The 21105-nt window shown below is 39.7% G+C and overlaps 1 protein-coding gene across 7 annotated transcripts in view; it reads right to left on the bottom strand.

The window, feature by feature from the left end:
• Nucleotides 1–21105, bottom strand: part of CDC42BPA (CDC42 binding protein kinase alpha) — a 308490-nt gene that overhangs the window by 178392 nt on the left and 108993 nt on the right. For all 7 annotated transcript variants that reach the window (XM_040636100.1, XM_040636097.1, XM_040636098.1 and 4 more), the window contains exon 5: nucleotides 10677–10825. In XM_040636100.1, coding sequence (XP_040492034.1) covers nucleotides 10677–10825 — 149 coding nt within the window. The remainder of the gene's footprint in view (nucleotides 1–10676; nucleotides 10826–21105) is intronic.

Below are 21105 nucleotides of genomic sequence, written 5' to 3'. Positions count from 1 at the left end.
TTTTTTTTCTATTTCACTACTGAGATTTTCTATTATCTCATTCATCTTAAATGTGTTTTCCTTTACTTCATGAAGTATGCTTAAAATAAGTACTTTTTTAAAGTACTGATAATTCTTATAATTCAAACCTAGGTCATCTGACCTGGGTCATCTTGAGCTATCCGTCCACTTTTCTCTCTTGAGACTCAATCATAATTTCCTGACAGACTGAGTAATTTTGGATTGTACTGTGTACATTGCGATCCCATGGCACACTATAGATTCTGTCAAAAATCTCTGGAAAATGCTGGCATTTTAGTTTTACCAGGCAGTCAACCTGTTTAAGCTGAGATGTCCACTCTAGTATACTCTATGACAAGACTGCACCTTGAAAACAACATGCTAAGGGAAAGAAGCCAGTCGAAAGATACCCGTTATATTTCATTTATGTTAAATGTCCAGAATAGACAAATCTATAGAGACAAACAGATTAATGGTTCCTCAGGGCTAGGGAAATAAGGGAACAGGGAGGTGAGAGCTTATGGGGACAGGGTTTCTGTCTGAAGTAATGAAAATCATTTAAAATGGACTGAAGTGATGGCTGAACACATCTGTGGATACACTAACCACGGTACATTTTAACTGAATTGTGTGGTATGTGAATTACATCTAAATAATGCTGTTAAAAAAAAGACTATTTATAATTAAATCTTACAGCAATTTTTAATGCAGATCCCCTGAATATCACTGGCAAATAGTACAAAAAGGTAGAGATCACTCTTTCCTCCCCTGGGTGAAAAAAGTTTGGAAAAAGTCATGAGCCAGTAACTTATCAATGATTACTATTAATGTTAACTATCAAGGACAATATCTAATGCTATTAAGGGTAGAGCCAATAAAGAAAAGTTTGTGATTTTTAGATCATTTTTAAAAACTGAAGGGTTTAAAATGGAGAGTCAATTCTTTTTGTTGTTGTTGTTTTTAGAGAGAGAGAATCTCAAGCAGACTCCACACCCAGCGCAGAGCCCAATGCAGGGCTCGATCTCACAACCCTGAGATTACAACCTGAGCCAAAACTAAGAGTCAGACACTTAACTGACTGAGCTACCCAGAGGTCCCGAGAGAATTCTCCATTTTTAACAACTGGTTTCACATTCTACCATTACCAAACTATATGGATACCTATTTCCACTAAGAACTATAAAATGATAGGTGGTCTAAAATAAAGGAACTTTTCTCTCCAGGTTATATATGCATCTCTAATTCTCGCCAATCAACAAGTTTAAAGCATTATATACTTTATATTATCACTGATCTCTGTGACAAAACAACTTGCCCACCATCAATGACCTTCCCTTCTCTATCAAAGCAGTTTCTAATAAGGTCCTTCTAGTGTGGAGACAACATGAGCACCACTCTTAAAATGGTGATACCGTAAAACCTATACGAGAAACAGAAATCAGGGTAAGATCTTGGCTACTGAAGAGCACACAGTATCGGCTGGTAACATTCTGGTATCAGAATCAACATTCTGATTATCTACGCATTCTTTAAACACACCACAAACGTTCTCATCTTTCCACTTTTGTCATCTAAAACTACACCACAGGATAATCAAACACAACATTCTAACTAGATCAAGCTTATTTTGTTGTTCTAGTAGGATTTTGTGTCTTTCATTATTATTAGCATGCCTGAAGTTGTAGCCGACTAATTTGAACACCAAGCCTATTGCTGAGTTTAATTAACATACTTAGAAATAAGTTGGGGTTTTTCAACCTATAATAAGAGCTTGCTTTACTATAACCCAACATTTGGCACGTACTTTAATCAACCGGAGTCAGACATATGCCACATGATACTGGTTGTAAGAAATAATCTCTTTCACAAATTTAGCATTTAAGCAAATAAATGATTGAAAAGAAAGCACACACTCTTAAAATGCAAACTGCTTATTCAGCAAATCAAAAATGGAAATGTTGGCATTCAGACTTTAAGTTGAAAATCAAAGTGCATCTATGGCAAGTCTCAAATCTGAGGTGACAGATCAAAAATAAGGTATTTAGTGACTGCCAAAACCCACCATTTTGTTAAAAGCATTAAAAAATGGACATGCTCTTTTAATAATGTTTTTATATTGTATTTTTCTAAGTATTCAAGTGACATCTCTTTTTTTAAGATTTTATTTTTATTTGTCAGAGACAGAGAGCATGCACAAGCACAAGCAGGGGGAGCAGCAGGCAAAGGGAGAAGCAGGCTCCCCACTAAGCAGGGAGCCTGACGTGGGGCTTGATCCCAGGACCCTGGGAGTATGACCTGAGCTGAAGGCAGACACCCAACCAACTGAGCCACCCAGGCATCCCTCAGATGCTATCTTTAGCATTAAAACAATGATAAAATTTTATCTTTGAATCTTAATGGTCATTCTTTGTATACCTTGTTGACCTTGGTCCCCCTTCCTGGGCTAAGCTACTTCAATCTGGTGAACTGTCTACTTCCTACCACAGACTGGCTTTTTCAAGAGGTCCTCCTGACTGACTTGTTCGCGACCTTATTTACTCTCTCTTATTCTACATCTCCACAGTGGTTAGGTACGTAATTCTTACTGCTTTTTTTTTAACCTGTTTTTGTTGTCAATTGCTCTCTATTATTAGAGGTAAGCTTACCTCAAAGTAATTTCTCAATAGGAGGGCATATTTCCTCCATTCCTATTGTGTATTCTCACCCAAGAAAGTAGATAGCATACTGGAAAAGCAGGACTGATGGAACGATATTTGTGAATGAATTTACAAAATTAAGAATTTGTCCAACTTGGGCACAACTATGAAGCAGACATTATTTTCTTAAACCTAGTCTTTTTTTCAAAAGACAGTAAATTGAATGTAAAGAGCATATTACTTACCTAAAAGCATATTATTTTATAAACAGAGGACCCCACTCCTACTCCCACTCCCAGTATCCAGGACACTAGTATCCACAGAAAAAGATATTAAATGTTTGAAATGCATCAGCTAAGACATTAATGTCATTAAGCATGAAGGCAAAGACAGTTTACTCTGATTTTCCATGACACCTTCTCTACACTCATTGTTTCCTAACGTTCCTTCTTAGTTTGCTTTGTTGGCCACTTACCCAATCTCGAAGTCCTGAAGTTCCCCAGGGCTCAGTCCTGGATGCTCTTCAGTACTGACTGTTTCACTAAGTGGGCTCAGCTTGCCTTGTGACTTCCATGTCATCTATCTGCCAATGACACCCAAGTACCCACATTACGGGTCCCAGCCTTACAGACGGTAAGAAAAATCACTTCCTGGGCCACCTGGGTGGCTCGGTCGTTAAGCATCTGCCTTCAGCTCAGGGCGTGATCCCAGTGTTCTGGGATCGAGCCCCTCATCAGGCTCATCGGCTGGGAGCCTGCTTCTTCCTCTCCCACTCCCCCTGCTTGTGTTCCCTCTCTCGGGGCTGTCTCGCTGTGTCAAATAAATAAATAAATAAAATCTTAAAAAAAAAAATCACTTCCTGGCAGGCCAGGAGCCTAAGCAAATTGGGCAATCTGGAAGAATTCACCAAAATTTACACCAATTGCAGGTGTGACATGATGGAGAGATGTTTCTGAGGCTTGGTTTTCACACTTTAGGAAAGGAAGGAATAGAGGTATTTTTTTCTTAAAACTTTTTCATCTTGAAATGATTACAGACTCCAAGGAAATTGCGTAAGTAGTGCACTGAGTCCATTCTACCCAGCTTCTCCCCTGGTAACAACATACTACAGCCACAACAGGACCATAAAACCAGGAAACTGACACGGATACATTAATTTAGATCACAGACCTTCTCGGTTTGTATCCTTTTTTAATCTGCACGCGCACATGTGCGTAGTTCCATGCAATCTTCTCCCGTCTGTCAATGCATGTAACTACCACCACATTCAAGATACACAACTGTTCCATCACCACCAAGAACTCCCTCACACTGCCTCACTCTCCACCCTGCCCCCTGATCTTGTCCTCTGGGGACCGGTCATCTGCCTTCTATCTCTGTAGTTCCGGTATTCCAAGAATGTTAGGTAAGTGGAATCATATAGTACACAAGTTTTGAGATTTAATTCTTGTCACTCGGCGTAATGCCCTTCGGGTCCACCCAGGCTGCCGTGTGTGATTAGTACCACATTCCCTTTCTCCTGCCAGTAGCAATCCCTTGCATGCAGACAGAAGGCAGAGCAGAGGTGTGCAACCCGCTGCCCACTGAAGGACTTGCGGGCTGCTTCTATTTTGTTATTACAAAGAAAGCTGCTACAAACACCCAGGTACAGGTTTTTCTGTGACTATAAGTTTTAATTTTTCTGGGATAAATGTCTACAAATGTAATCGCTGGGTCCCATGGTAAGTGCATGTGACTTTTTTTTTTTTTTAACTCTCAAACTGTTTCCAGAGCAGCTGAATCATTTTAAATACCTATCAGTGTTGTGTTAGAGATTACTTTCCCCACATCCTCACTGGCGCTTACTATTATCACTATTTGTAATTTTAGTAGTCCTGATATCTTCTCGTTGATATCTCATTGTAGTTTTAGTTTGCATTTTTCTAATGCCTAATCATGTTCAACAGCTTTTTATGTGTTTTGTTGCCACCCGCATCTTTTTTTTTTTTAATTTTTTTATTTTTTTTTAAAGATTTTATTTATTCATTCGACAGGATAGAGACAGCCAGCGAGAGAGGGAACACAAGCAGGGGGAGTGGGAGAGGAAGAAGCAGGCTCATAGCGGAGAAGCCTGATGTGGGGCTCGATCCCATAACGCCAGGATCACGCCCTGAGCCGAAGGCAGACGCTTAACCGCTGTGCCACCCAGGCGCCCCCACCCGCATCTCCTCTTGGGCAAAATGTCTCTTCATATCTTTTGTCCATCCCATAATTGGATTATTTGAGGTTTTTTTGATTATGTCAAGAGTTCTTTATATATTCCAGATATAGGGTCTTCGTCACACACACAGTTTGCAAATATTTTCTCCCATTCTAGCTTGCCTTTTCGTCCATCTACCTGGGCCTTATGAAGTGCATGTGTTTTTAATTTTGATAAAGTGCACTTCATTAATTTTTGGTGTCCTATCGAAGAACTCCTCACTAAGGAGGAGGACTAAGCCCTAAGTCCAGAAGTTGCTCTCTGTTGTTTTCTTCTGACACTTTTATACTTCTATGTTGTACATTTAAACCCGTGATCCATTTTTGAATTATTTTTTATATTTGTGTGAGGCTTATGGAGGTTTATTTTTTGGGCTATGATTTCAGCACCATTTGCTGAAGGCTATCCTTCCTCCATTGAGTGGCTTTTGCACCTCTGTCAAAGTAAGTTGGGAGTATTTGCACTCGTCTCTGCCTGGGTTCTCTCTTCTACCTGGTGATCTAGGATTTTCATTCCTCCATAAGTACGCAATGTCTTACTCAAGGTAGCAATATAGTAAGTCTTAATATCAGGTAGTTATTTATACTGCCTCCTTTATTCTCCTTTGCCAAAACCTTTTTAGCTACTCTAGGTTCACTGTATTTCCATATAAACTTTGGAGTAAGCTTGTTTTTACCTCAAAAAAAAAAAAATCTTTACTCCTCTAAACGAAAAAACCTATATGAGCTGTCATAAATGTTGAAAATGAGATGTAATTAATGTGCAGCTAGGTACAGCTGCTCATGCACAAGCCAGTAGCCTGAGGCCTGAATGCAGCTGCACGCAGAACAGCAGGAGCTAGAACTGTTAAGGGAGGTTAGTCCAACACTAATACTGGAGGAAAAAAAAGAAAGAAAGAAAGAAACCCTTGCTGGGATTTTGATAGGGATTGCATCAAACCTGCAGATCAATTTGGGGAGAACAGACAGCTTTAATCTGGAGAGATTTCACATCCGTTAGGCACTCTACCAACAAATGCTCTATGAATACCATCTTTCTTCCCTCTTCCACCCCACTGCGTCCCTTTCCCGTCCTCCTGCGAAGGGGAGAAGCTACTGGTGTAGTTCCCACAGTAAAAGCTCCTTCAGCGCTCATCCCTATAGCACAGCACCATTCTCCTAGTCTCAACACAATGACAAGGAGGGCCGCCTGGGTGGCTCAGTCGGTTAAGTGTCTGTGGTCAGCTCAGGTCAAGATCCTAGGACGGGCTCCTTGCTCAGTGGGGAGCCTGCTTCTCCCTCTGCCTGCTGTTCCCCCTGCTTGTGCGTGTGCACACGCGCTCTCTCTCTCTCTCAACACAAATAAACAAACATTTTTTTAAAAAATACAATGATAAGGAAATGGTCTATGTGCCAGTAGCTTGTCTTTAACACTTTAATAAGCAGCATATTTTCATCTTTACAGGAAGACCATTGTTTTTTCGAAGAAGCTCCAAGTTGCTGTAAGCTTAATGACAAATCACTTGGAATCTGAATTTAAAAAGCTTGTGGAGGAGCAAGCAGAGTAAAGAAGTCTTCTGGCACCTCGTTTAATGCTTTCTTCACTACCTAATATTACCAGAAAACATTTTTACTTTATTGGGTCAGTCTGTAGACCAATTTTACAGCTAGCCAGAGTCAATCTCATTAATTCCTATTTCCATGTCCCCATTCCTATCTCTTTCATCTTATACTCACTAACATCTCCTTTAGAAACAGGTAAAATAATGCTTTACATTGTTTTGTTTAGGTGTAGTTCTAGAAATTTCTAAGGAAGTTGCAAATGTTCTTGACTGAAATATGACAACGTGCTGAACACTTGGAAAACGTGCACGATTGATGACTCCTACCATTTGCTACTTTCCACTGCTCATTTCTCTCTCCATAAAACTGTGCGTAAGTGAAGACAAACTGTCATAATGTTTGTTCTATTAGAAGACCAATAATGTATTTTAGAAGTCTGGAAATAAATTTATTTTAAAAGAACAAAGGGAAAAATGTATTTCCTTCCCTGAACACATCCAGTCTCCACTATTCCCTTTTTGTATTCTCTAATTCCATATACTTGAAGTTCAAAATTATAAAACATTCTGAAATTTCGCAAAACATGAAAACTCTGATGTGCAGTTTACTGTGAAACCAACTAACTTAACACACTGTTTGAATCAAACACTTCATTCCCTTAAGTTACTGGTAGCTTGATGGCTACCAAGATGTCAAGTCTACAGCACGGTACTCAAGTGTTTCCACAAGAGGGACTGAAATCGCTCTTCCTCAACTCAACATGAGCTCTCTTCTCCAGCCAAACCACCTACCAATCCTCCTCCAGACCTGCCCTTTGCCTGCCTATGACCTTCTCTCCCGCCATCCCTTGTCTCTAGAACGCCTTCTGCTCTGCCTACAAAAAGCCTCTTCATCTGCAAAGTCCCACCATGAAAGCATTCCCTTATGAGCAATATGATAGTTATGTCAAGAGCATAAATTCTGGCATCAGCCTGACTCAGATTTTAATCTAGGTTATGCTAATCATGGACTCATGTCTCTGAAGCTGGGTTTCCTCATGTATACAACAGAGTCACACACATTTTAGATGACACCCAAATTACAGAATTATTGTTAGAATAACATAGGTAAAGTCTGTAACACAGTTAGAGTTAAATAACCACTGGAAACGACCATTAGAATTAAGCTTATTACTCATTTCTCTGAGTTCATTGTAACTTGCTTAAATAATTCAATTAGCAGTTCACAATCTAGGCTCACTCCATCTCTTATACTTTTGCCCTAAATGATTATTTAACTTCTACTACTTTAATTTTCACTTATATCTTGTGTTTTCTGTCCCCAAACAGACTGGAAGCTTCTTATAAGTCAGGACTATATGTTATAATTATTTAAAATTGAATGTAATTTAGCACAGTGCTATTATAATTATAAAAGAAGACTCAATGAATATTTCCTCAGTAAAGCATCTGCTGAAATACAGTCTACCCAGAAAATGGGAATTGTATTTTAAGAGGACACACACACCAGAGTGTGTCCACTGAGAAGTAAAGGGAGAGGCAAGGAGGGAGGGAGGGGAGGAGTGGGAGTAGGCACAAGGCGGGGAACCATATCTGTATGTGAGATAGTGGGAGAGAGAACGTGTACATCAATTTTGATAACAGAGAAACTACAAATACGCTGATGTTTAGCCTAAAGGAAAGATGACTTCAGAAGGCATGATAGCTTTAAGATAAATTAGGCTATTATATGTGCTTCTGAAGGCAAAACTAGGACCAATGATAAGGCAAAAAAGAAATTCAGCTTAACATACAGTAAAATTCTATGACGTGAGAGCTGTCCAACAGTGGGAATAAATAGAACTCATTTAACATGAAGTACCTTGTAAAACTACAGGTATTCAACCTACAGAGCGCTAATAGAGCTCAGGGTGAAATGGCTTTCCAATGTCAGCATCAGAAAGACAGTTGTCATCTAAAATGCTGTGTGGAGAAGAACGGTAAGACCGCACATACGCTTGGGAGGAAAGGGTCCTGTGAGCAGTTAGGAATATTTGTCTCAGCCTGGCAGAAATACCTCATATTTACTATCTCCAGTCTAAACAAATTATTTTCCAAAGTAATCATTCCTTAGTGAGAACTTAGATATAAATTGGGGAAAGTTTCACTAAAACTCCTTGAGTCGAAGACTAACATTCTTTAAATGTTCAACAAAATGATGTTTTCAAAGTATTTTTAAATGACAGTCCTCAGCTAAGATCTCGGGTTACTGTAACCACAGGACTTCAGTTTCTCATTCTGTAATTCGCTCTTGAAACCATAATACCATCTAAAAACTGCTTTGTGTTTTATAATTTTCATAGCATATTCATGTATTTCCAAAAAACTCTGTGACTATCAGATATCAACAGAGAAAAGCATATGAACAGGCAAGAGCCAAACTGTGATCTAATACAAAATTTTTAATCAAAATATTCTTCCTTTAATAATGTCCTAGAAGTTCATTACTAAGTAAATCAATCAGCAGAAGATACCCACATCCTTAAAACAAAACAAAACAAAACAAAATAAAAACCAACACTAAAACAGAAACTTTCTCTTCTACTTGCGTTCCCATCCTTCACAGATTACCTGCATCACCCACCACTTAAAAGGAACAGTCAAGGCTGTGTTACTGACCAGAAGTACTCAGAGTCTGGTCACTGGACCAGCAGCAGCTGCAGCGCCTGGAAACCTGTCAGAAACACCAGTTCCCAGGGGCACCTGGGTGGCTCAGTCGTTAAGCGTCTGCCTTCGGCTCAGATCATGATCCCAGCATCCTGGGATTGAGCCCTGCGTAGGGCTCTCTGCTTAGCAGAAGCCTGCTTCTCCCTCTCCCATGCCCCCTGCCTGTGTTCTCTCTCTCGCTCTCATCAAATAAATAAAATCTTTAAAAAGAAAAAGAAAAAAAAAAAAGAAATGCCAGCTCCCAGCCCCACCCAGCCTACCTATTCAGAAGCCCTGGTGCTGACCCAACAAAGTGGGTCAGGAAGCCCTCCGTGCCATTTCAACGCGTGCTGACATGTCAGAGAACGAACCTTCCCTCTCCAACATGGCAGGTCCTTCACCTGCTTCTCCCTAATACCTCTTCACTCTTTCTCACATTTTGCACAACCCACAGATTTCCTCATTTCAATGATTAATTCACCAGTGAATCTGTGATGGTTTCCTACTTTCTTTCCTTTTAAAATATGAGACTGCCTTTTAAGCTATCTAATACATTTAAAATTTTTTACTACACATAAATTGTTATGAGTTGTTCACATTATAAAGATTTTTAGCTTGTGTCAACAAGTATAAGAATAGTCTGGTATGTGCGGAAAGGAGAACCTCATGCACACTGGAGCAGCCACTGTGGAAAACAGTACGGACGGTCCTCAAAAAGTTAATACAAGTACCCTATGACCCAGCAATCCCACTACTAGGTATTTACCCAAAGAATACAAAAACACTAATTCAAAGGGATACATGCACCCCAATGTTTATGGCAGCGTTATCCACAATAGCCAAACTATGGAAATAGCCTAAGAGTCCATCAATAGACAAATGGATAAAGAAGATCTGGTGTGTGTGTGTGTGTGTGTGTGTGTGTGTGTATGTGTATATATATATATATAATGGAATATTACTCAGCCATAAAAGAGAATGAAATCTCACCATTTGCAACGATATGAAGGGAGCTAGAGTATTATGATTAGCGAAATAAGTCAGTCAGAGAAGGACAAATACCATGATTTCACTCACATATGGAATTTAAGAAACAAAACAAATGAGCAAAGGGAAAAAAGAGACAAACCAAGAAAGAGACTCCTAACTCTAGAGAACACACTGACGGTCACCAGAAGGGAGGTGGACGGGGGATGGGGGAAACGGGTGATGAGGATTAAGGAGTGCACCTGTCTTGATGAGCCCCGGGTGACATATGGAAGCACTGAATCACTATATTGTACACCTGAAACTAATATTATACTGTATGTTAACTGGAATTTAAATAAAAACGTAAAAAAAAAGAATAATCCTGTATAAAAAACTATTTTGTAAATAGGCTCACTTTTTTTTCATTCTATCTTAAACTGTATACAATCAAACACACATTTGTGTGGAAGACTTTAAATAAATCATTGTACCTGTCAAATAATTTACAAAGAAAAAATTATCCCATGGCCATCAAAAGTATCACTTTCTTACAAAAACATCTCCGCTGACATGCACAGAACCCATTCTTGCGTGGTGTCTTACTCACCTGTGCACATAGTGCAGCTGATGAACGGAATCTATTGCGATCACCATCTCAGCCAAGTAAAATCGAGCCATATCTTCAGGTAATCTATCTTCAAATTTGCTAAGCAGAGTAAGCAAATCCCCACCAACGTAATAATCCATGACCAGGTACTGGAAATGAAAAAGAAAAGGGACTCAATAAATAATAAGGGTGAAAAATTAATATATGTAATGTAACCCAAGGTCAAATAGCACAAGGTCAAATACTTTTGTTGTTAATTACAAGACGCTAACTAAGACCATTGTTACAAGGCTTGTAAATTTCAGAAAGCAGTAAAATTTTAAAACCCTGAAGCAGGGAGCACAACATAGGATTACCCTTCTTTTGTCATTATATTTTGCAAAGTAACATCACCATCATCACCATAACAATACACCACAGTTTTACCAACATTTCATAGAGGAAACAACATATTAATTCTCCAAAAATGATTAAAGAACTAGAATATAAGACAGTCCTTCATTATGTCGAGCAAATTCATTTTCATCATCGTTACATTTTCCTTATCTCCTGTTGGACTGGTAACAACTTTATCAAATCAGCACTTGAATCAGCATTAGAAAGCACTAGTATACAGAATATAATAGTTTCCATCATATACATATTTCTCTTCTCACTCCTGATAGTGCAGAAATATCAGAATGGACTTTTCTTAGGTATGTATAAATAGAAGTCAACTAATTTTAGATATGGACTCTCATGGGTATATGTGTAGGATATTGCGATTTATAATAGATAGATAGATAGATAGATAGATAGATAGATAGATAGATAAATAAATTTGGCAGAGCTCCTAAAAACCCTTAGAATCTCCTAAGTGGGGGCGCCTGGGTGGCTCAGTCGGTTGAGCTCAGGTCATGTTGGCCCAGGTCATGACCCCAGGGTCCTGGTGAGTAAGGAAAGGATTCAGGTAGAGTAAGGAAGAGACAGGGGGCCCCTGACTAGGATCTGAAAGAGTGAACAAGAGATAAGGGAAAAGACCAGATCACTTGGCCCTGGATGTTAGGGAGTATTTTTCTATGGCGGCTACAGTGTAATCACAGAAAATGACCAAAAAAGAAGTCATTAAGGGTGTTATCAATTGTCCTTCCTCAGACCAAGATGGCATAGGAATCTCAAGGCCACAAGCTCCCTGGTCAAATTTTCAATAAAAGACCGGCCTAAAAAGCCTCAGTGGCAACCCATTTGGGACCCCTCTCACTCTAGAGAGCGCGTTCTCTTTCCTTTCTGTTCTCACCTTCACTTAATAAACTTGCACAACACTTCACCCTTTTGTGTCCAGGAGATTCATTCTTCTACCCGTGAGCCAAGAACCCTGCAATCCTCCAACAGTGGGATGGAGCTGGGTCAGGCTCCCTGCTCAGCACGGAGTCTGCTTCTCCCTCCAACCTCTGTCCCTCTCCCGGCTCAAGCGTGTTCTCTCTCTCCCTCTCTCTAATAAAATCCTTAAAAAAAAAATCTCCTAAGTGGTAAGATAAAGCTGGCTTTTGTTATTTTTAACAAACCCCTTCTCAACCACACTTGTGCTTCTGTTAATGAGGTGGCTTTTGAAAAGCCCTTAGGTAACCTAAGGATAGGGGGCTGGTTGCCAGGGGAACCAACCAAGATTAAAAGGTTGGAAATTTCTAGGGAAGGGCTGCAGGCTGAATCCATCATCTATGGCCAATGACTTAATCAATCATGCCTATCTAAGGGAGCCTTCATAAAAACCCCAAAGGATAGGGTTTGGCGAGCTTCTGGCTGGGCAAACACGAGGAGTGGTACTGGAAGAGTGGCGCTCGTTTGCAGAGGGCGTGCGAGCTCCGAGCCTCTCCATCACCCCTCCTGTGCACCTCCTTCCTACGGCTCTTCCTCAGTCTAGGCAGCAGCTCTGACAAACTAACCTTATTTGAGGAGCAGGTCATGGGAATCTCCGATCTATGATCTGTGAGTTAGAAGCACAAGTAATAACCTGAACCGGTAACTGCGGGGTAAAGAGGGAGTCTTGTAGGACTTGAACCCTTGGCCCCTGGGATCTGATGTTGTCTCCAGGTAGACAGCATCAGAACGGAGTTAAACTGCAGGGCTCTCTGCAGGCATCGCAGGACTGCCTGATGAGGGGAAACCCACCCAACTAACGTCAGCAGTGAGGTAGTACCGAGAGAGTGTGGTATGTGGCGTAAATGAAAACACCGGAGATTTCCTTCACCATGTGTGTTTGCCAAAAAAAAAAAAAGATGAGGAGTAGACACTAAAATGTTCACAGGAATTAGCCCTGGGTTGTTAGATGACCCATGCTGTCACAGCTTTTCGGTGTTTTCTTGCATCATAAACATGCATCACATACGCACGTGCATATTATATTTTTTTAAGGTGGGCGAAAATGAGACACAGTGGAAAGATGGCCTTTGTAGTCAGGGATACCTATATTCAAATTCCAACTCTGGGTTTTAAGTGGCTTTTGAAAAATTACTTAATCTCTTTGAACTTTCTCATCTACTTATCTACGATAATGATACCTCCTTCGGAGTACAGCACTCAGCATGAAGGGCAGTACAGATAAGATATTTAAATGTCACTTATAACACCTTGAAGGTAAAACGATTTTATTACCAAATGAAGATATTATTTCAGTGAGCTCACCAATTTGACATTTAAGATTTAAAGAGTCTTGAGAAAATTCACATCTGATTACTATATATTAAAATTATAAGTACGGGTAATTTCTGTTAAATAAAAGAAAGTAATTTCATTTTTTAAATCCTTGAAAATGAGAGGAACAATCTATTTCAAAACCTGGTCCATGGTTTCGCTGCTCTACTTACGAGGCCTAATGTTTAACAGACTCCATCACGAAGATTAGAGCAAACTAATTTAATGTAATGAAACGGTGTGGGCATAAACGTCACTAGAAGTGGCAACGGCTGCAGAGAAGAAATCCACAGCTACTACCTTGAAGAAGTACTTGGAGTAGAACAGCAAATGCAAAAACTTTTCAAATAAAAAAAGTCTGCTATTGAAATTGAATAATTACACCTAGAAAGTCATAAAACTAACTCACCCCTTCAACAAACAGTCCCTAGGTGTCAATCAGAATTTTTTTTGGTACCAAACAAGGAGAAAAAACCCAGAGGATAAAAAGATTCGAAAGGCTCCTCCATCGAAGGCTTTCCTGACTTGACAGCGTGCAGCAGCTGCTCCTGCCTCCAGGCTCCCACGGTCTGATGATAACCATCTACCAGAAAACTGCTCAAAAACTGTCATCTCAACATTTTTGCCACATTCAAAACTGAGGCTCCTTGTGTCATTGTCTATCACCTACTTTTATCCATAACCTGCTTCGTGCTTCCCCTTAACAAACCCGGAGCCCTTGGATCCCCTCCCTTCCAGCCTCTCCATGTGCCTTACTAACCTCTTCTCTGGTAAACAAACCTCCTTGAGACGGCATAAAGAATTATGAACACATAATTATTCTGTTTTCCTTTCCGGCTGCCTGCTAAACTGAGTTCTGGCTTCGCCTGCTCATATTCTTTCCCTACCTTGCCCTCAGAGGAAATTAGCTGTTACTAGGACAGAATTCAGCAACTGGAGGGAGCAATGAGCAGAAAACACAAAAGAAAATTCTCCAAAGAAAAGCAAGGAGTTGAAAATGCACTACCTTTGCCATCGGGTTTTGGTGTTAGGGAGACAAGATACATCAGAAACCACACACGAATGGGGAAAAAAGCTGTTTCTCTAGAACACATCCCAGCAAGTATCTCCAAGAGTTGCGGGTCAGTCTTTTATTTCCTCCTTTGTTCAAATCAACATTCAACTAAATCACCAAGGTCTTGTGGGGTCTACTTCCTACTGAATCTCTGTGGAGTCCATCCCCTTCTACCCCTACCCACCTGCCCAATCCTAATCCAAGTCCCTGGCCTGTCTTGACTATTTTACTGTTACGGGTTTAAGGGTAAAGTAAAGAACTTGCCATATTATATTTTATTCTGTGCTAAACCTTCTTGGGAACAGAAGACAGAACAGACAAGGGACAAAGAAGCTCATTCACAATTCCACAGAGACGGGGTACCCACTACGCGCTAACATCACACTAGACGATGAGGAGCTACAATGAGTAAGACGTGGCTCCTGCCTTGATGGAATTTACAACCCTGATGGAGAAGAAAACACGAATCAGTGGGCAAGTTCAGTGTAACATAAATACTGGGACAGAAATAAGCAGAGGGTGCTGCTGCAGGCTCTACAAGGAAAAGAACCTAACCTCTGAATCAGGTTCGTTCATTCATTCATTCATCTATCTAAAAGCTCTTTTTGTACAAGGTGTGAAAACTATTCTCTTATTTACGGAGAGTCGATTATCTAAAACAAGTAGTAAAATATTTATTCTTCCCCCTAATTCAACTGAAATGCTCCCTTATCATAATTTAAGATGCGAAACACACTTGGCGCTCCTTTCTGCCATGGTTGCTCTCAGCGATTAATCAGTAAAATGTAATACCTGGTACAACAACCTCCTACTCATACACTATCTTTAAAATAGTACCCAATATAAGATGCCTTTAAACGAGTTTAAGAAAAATACAGACCGAGAGGTAATGTTCATGAGATATGTCAAGGAGATAATAATCCTAACAGAGAGAGCTCCCACCAAAGTGTTAAGAGGAGGGCAAGTAATCCAACAAAACCAGGCTGAAGCTATTAACAGTTAATTCACCTAAGAGAAAACACAGTTAGCTAACTAATACGTGGTCAAAACCAAAGCAACAATGAGATACCATTCTATACCAACCAGATTAGCGAAGAGACCACTCCTATTTTGGGAACAGTGAGTTGAAACAACACAGCGTTCTTGGGCACGATGATTTACTGCAACTGCTCGGCAAAGTAACTTCACAGTATCTACTGAAATTTAAAAAGGTGGATACCCCTGGACCTAGCATTTCCACTTTTAGGAATACAGTGTAGGCCATGTGGGCAATAACCACAACAGATCAGAAACAGTATGAATGGAGCCCAACAAGGAAACTATCAAATGCATCCATCCACCATGTCCGTTCTGTGAAATACTGTACAGTCATCAAAAGAAGTAATTAAATATGCTCATGAGATCTTTTAAGGACAACAGCGAGCTGCAGGGTAACACATACTTTGTTTTCACATATCCAGACCTCTGTATTGTAGAGGGGAAAGAGCTAGTCACAATGAAGCTGACCAGTGGAGTAAAATTCTGCAAAGGCCCAAAGGCAACGGAACAAAAGTCAAAGGCAAATACTTCACCCACCCCGAGAGAAAAGCTGAGAACAGGTGCAAATAGAGGGGAAGAATGAATGGGAACACTGAGACCAGAGCATGGAAAGTGAAAAGTTCATGCTTGAGTAACCAGAGGTTTCATTTTCTCCATGAAGTAGGAGTTACAGACTGAGGGTACAGGTATATTTATATAAGGTCCCTATACTGCAGGTTGGATCATAGCTGCTATGCCCACTTTATGGCTGTGTAATCACAGGCATAAGACGTCAAATGATTTGACCAAACATACCCCAGACAGTGGAAAAACTAGAACTCAGGGTTATTGATCCTTGTATCAGTTCCGTTTTACTCAAAGGAGTCAGCGTTCAGTAAAAAAGTTGACTATATCCATGACCTAACGAGTATGTACAGAACCCCAGAAAAATAAAAAAGAAATTAAAGATACAGACTGAGTCTTTAGCGATCTTTTCTCCCTCCAAAATAAAAAGACCTCTAGGTATGGATAGAACACACCGTAGGATTTCCAACTCTGAATTTCTAATTAAAAAAAAAAAATCTTTATTTCAAAGTTTGTGCTTTGTAAGAAACTACATTCCAAAGAAACAATGCTACAACATCTGAAAGCATACAATACATGAACTGTGTTGCAGAGAAAGAACATCTCCTAGAACAGATATGCTTTTAGACTAAGTCTTCTTAGGGAGAACAGGAAGCTCTTTTAGTCATCCTGCTGCCAAGACACTAACAGCTAGTCCTTAGAGCCCCCTCTGTATTCACCCTCCTTGCTTTTTCCTAACAATTTCTATCTTCAGCACAAACTGGATTCCAGTAGAGAGTCTGGAGTTCACAGGACTAACTACAATCCAACATTCAAATGTCTTTCAAAAAATAAATAAATAAATAAATAAATAAACAAATGTCTTTCGTCCTCTAAACAGTTTACAAGTGCTAACTCAAGAAGTAAAATTTTTGTTTTAAATATTTCCCTGGCTTTTTTTCTCCTCTGGCATGAAATAACTAAACAGGAAACAGGGAACAAGAAAATATGGAGAAGAGACAAATTTCACTGATTCATAATATTCTCAATGATATCTAAGTGGTAAGACTTTTATGTCACAGTGTTGATGCAATTAAGCAGGTTTGTATTTAATGAGTTTTTCCTAAGGAAAAAGAATATTCTAGTCACATTTGAAGATTGTTCGTTAAATTACACCACTTCTCAAGCAAATAAAATGCATGTATGCTATGACTCTATTTTTTCATAAACTGGCTGCAGAGATATTTGACAAGGTTATAAATGAAAGTCCACTCATTCATCACAGCCTCTTGAATCATGGAGCACTACAAGCACGTTATTTGGCTACTCCAGGGCTATCGGGGTTAATGGTTATTGTATAACAAAACTTCCTTTTTGGAATCTAAAACTAGACTTGCCAACATTTCTAAATGATTTTTTTTAAAGATTTTATTTATTTATTTGAGAGAGAGAGAGAGAAAGAGAAAGCACGAGATGGAGGGAGGGTCAGAGGGAGAAGCGGACTCCCGGCTGAGCAGGGAGCCTGATGCAGGACTGGATGCCCAAGGCAGACACTTAACCAACTGAGCCACCCCGGCGCTCCAATGATTTTATTTTCTAATATTTTATAAATATTCAAAAGAAAATCTTTAATGATAACCGAGATACTAGGACTTCTACTCTTGAGACTAATATACCACAAGCTTGCCCTAAACTAAGAAAAACTGGCAATTTATAGGAGATTTGACTACTGGAATATTTCAGCTCTCTTCCGGTTACCCTGTAAATTTTATTCTAATGTAATTAATGACTGGTATGCACAGACTATTTTTCACGGAGAAATGCCTCTGGAAAAAAAAATGTTAATTCAAATGTCAAATGCAAAAGGAACAGGTAAGACTAAACTCAAGAGGAGAGAGAACGATATGTCAGGCTTTCTGTCAATGAAAATTAGGCAAAATTTTGCTATCCAAAATTTGGTATTTGGACACTATTTCTGTATCTACACATTTCTATGTTTATAACAAAATACAGATTTTTAAGCAATCCGTACCTCTACCGTGTTATATCTACCTACCACAGAAAACACTGTCAGAGTGGATTTAAGTCTTTATCACCTAAAAGCTTTTGAAAATTCATCACAATAAACTGCTATAAGTTCGCTAACCAGGTACGTGTTTGTGTTTAATTTACTTTTTTTTTTTATTATTTAGTTATTCGACAGACAGCCAGCGAGAGAGGGAACACAGCAGAGGAGAGGGAGAAGAAGAAGCAGGCTCCCAGCCGAGGAGCCTGATGTGGGACTTGATCCCGGAACGCCGGGATCACGCCCTGAGCCAAAGGCAGACGCCTAACGACTGCGCTACCCAGGCGCCCCTGTGTTTAATTTACTCTTACAAATTTTTCTGACAAACCTATGTAGCTTATATCTGCATTGACAAATTCATCCCAAAAGTCTCGTATATGTATGGTAAATCCAAGTCAAATATCCTTTCACTCAATTTAACAGAGCAACTAGCATGTGCAAAGTTCTACATTATGACTTTTAAACAATTCTGACTAAAACCCACAATAATACGATTTATGATGATTCAATATGTATTATAAAAGAAATAAATGTCATGAAACAATAATCCCTCTTACTGCTTGAACTCTGTCATTTTCTATTTTATTTAACTTTTTAAATGCTGGTTGTAACCCACTAAATTGATTTTATGACCCACCAGTGGGTCACAATCTGAAGTCCAAAACACACAATCCCTCTGTGTAAGGGATAGAAAGACAAGCAATGTAATGACACTGTTTGAACCCCTGGATATGTCTGAAATCAGATAAACTCCATGACCACTAAGTTACACAGCCCTGTAAGTACATTTTAGCTAAAGATAGCAGCGTTCGTATCATTTACTTAATCTCCTTAAGCTGTACCCCAAAAATCAGAGATGTACGTACGTTACTCATCTAATGGCAGTACTAAAAAAATGTAGAGCTGAAATGCAATGAGAAAGATTAATTCAAACCGGGAATTCTGGAGAAGACTTTTAAAATGCAGACTTTGAGACAATTCTGGAGTATTAGCTGGACTTCAACAGGACGACAGGGAGAGGAATGGGCACTGGCATGAAAGGTGCCAGGGAGAACAGAAATAAAGGCAAAGAGTAGAGGAGTACAATGTCCAAGAATGGAGGTAATCCACTGAGGCTGAAAAATAGGATTTGTGGGTGGGCATGATATTTCCACTTTTTTTTTTTTTAAACCACTCTACTCTAACATGACCGAGGAGCCATTTCCCTCCACCTCAACTGACTCCCCTTTCATTGATTTCAACAGTGCAGAACCTAGACTCTCTTTCTTGCCCAACCACTCCCAGTCATTTCCTTCTTGTGGGGTTCTCTAGCTCTGACTTCTCTAGGCAAACTTTTCTCCCTGTACAAGCACCCATCAGTTATTCTCATTTCCTACTAGAATTCACTGTTATCTACAAGAGGAGCTGGCCAATCTTTCCTGTAAAGGGCCAAGTAGTGAACACTTCAGGCTTGGCCGGCCAAGAGGAAAAAGCAAGATATACAGTAAGATAGAAAACAATCTCCACAAATTTTTATTGGCAAAATTCAAAATAAAATAATAATTGAGTGAGAGTTTTATTTTTTTTTTAAGATTTTATTTATTTATTCGACAGAGATAGAGACAGCCAGCGAGAGAGGGAACACAAGCAGGGGGAGTGGGAGAGGAAGAAGCAGGCTCATAGCGGAGGAGCCTGATGTGGGGGTTGTCCCAGAACGCCGGGATCACGCCCTGAGCCGAAGGCAGACACTTAACCGCTGTGCCACCCAGGCGCCCCTGAGTGAGAGTTTTATAATACAGGTATACTAACAGAAAAATGTAAATTTTTTTGCGGGGAAGGAGAGTATGACCATTTGCTTAATTGGGGCGCAAAGTCAGTGTTCCCTATCATCAGAATCTACGGCTCATGTTCCTGTGCACGTGCTGATCTGTAATGGGAGTTGCCGTATTTCATGTGAAAATGTCTTCACAAAGACAGCTACTAGTATCAATTTGTGAGCATGTAATTTTAACGGCATATTCCTCACTTGGAAAGCATCTATACAATGCTATTAGATTTTTCTCCTGATACTTGTAGTTCAAGCATGTCGATACACTGCAGATTAATCACTTCTAACTAAAGGCTAGGTGGAAGGTCGCAATTGCCGGTGACTGGGTTTTGAACTATGGACATTTCCTTGTCACTTGCATCAAACCCCAAAAACTAATGCTAACTGTAGTTGGAGCTCAAAAGGTTTATCTGCTGCAAATCTGTGTGGAAATAGAGATTTTGTTTCTTTTTACTTTGGACGGCATGTGAATTAGATAAAGCAGCTTGACATTACTTGTGATTCCAACAATGTTCGCTGTCAAAATGACTTCACCAGAGTGGAAGTTTTGTATGAGTGCTGTTTTGTCTTATAATTTAAGGTAAAACTTATTTTTAAAACATATCAAATCTACAGGAAAAGTTAATTTCTAAGCTATTGAATATTATATACTCATGGCTGAGGGTGAGGTTTTTTGTTCAGAAATGTTTCTACCTTGGCCCTTTGCGACAAAATGTTGACACCGCAAATGCACTGAATGGCTGAATGTAGACCAAGTGAGGATATTCAGCTTTGCTTTCTGACAAAAAGTCACGGATATGATAACAGTCGTTTCCAAAGAGACTGAATGAAGTTCACTGGTGATCTTCCTGGTTCAGTAACAAATGACACATTCAAGTGTTTGCGGCAAACTACCAGCTGATTAATAAGACGATGAATAACCACGGGCTCTGGGTGCCTAGTATTTTTACGTAATTTGTAAATCTGTCCGACTAAGCCTCTTCCTGCTCCACACCTATTTTTTTACCACTCTCACTTGTAAATGTACATACTAGCAAATTCCAACGCAGGTTGTAGCAACTTAGGGTTTCCTCAACTTCTCTGAACATACGATTGGCTATAAATTATTCCACACCAACTATTAATAAAGGCTGATTCCTCAGGACTACAGACTCGGCACGCGTCCTCAAGTCACAACAGAAGAGCAGGACCTGTAACCTCTTTTCACCTCAAGAGCCAAAAGCAACCACTCAAAATCATTTCCTGGTTTTAA

The sequence above is a fragment of the Ursus maritimus genome, unplaced genomic scaffold (assembly GCF_017311325.1).
Source record: "Ursus maritimus isolate PB19 unplaced genomic scaffold, ASM1731132v1 scaffold_2, whole genome shotgun sequence".
NCBI classification, from domain to species: domain Eukaryota; kingdom Metazoa; phylum Chordata; class Mammalia; order Carnivora; family Ursidae; genus Ursus; species Ursus maritimus.
Note: the sequence above shows the minus strand (reverse complement) of the source record. Positions and strands in the feature narration are given on the sequence as shown.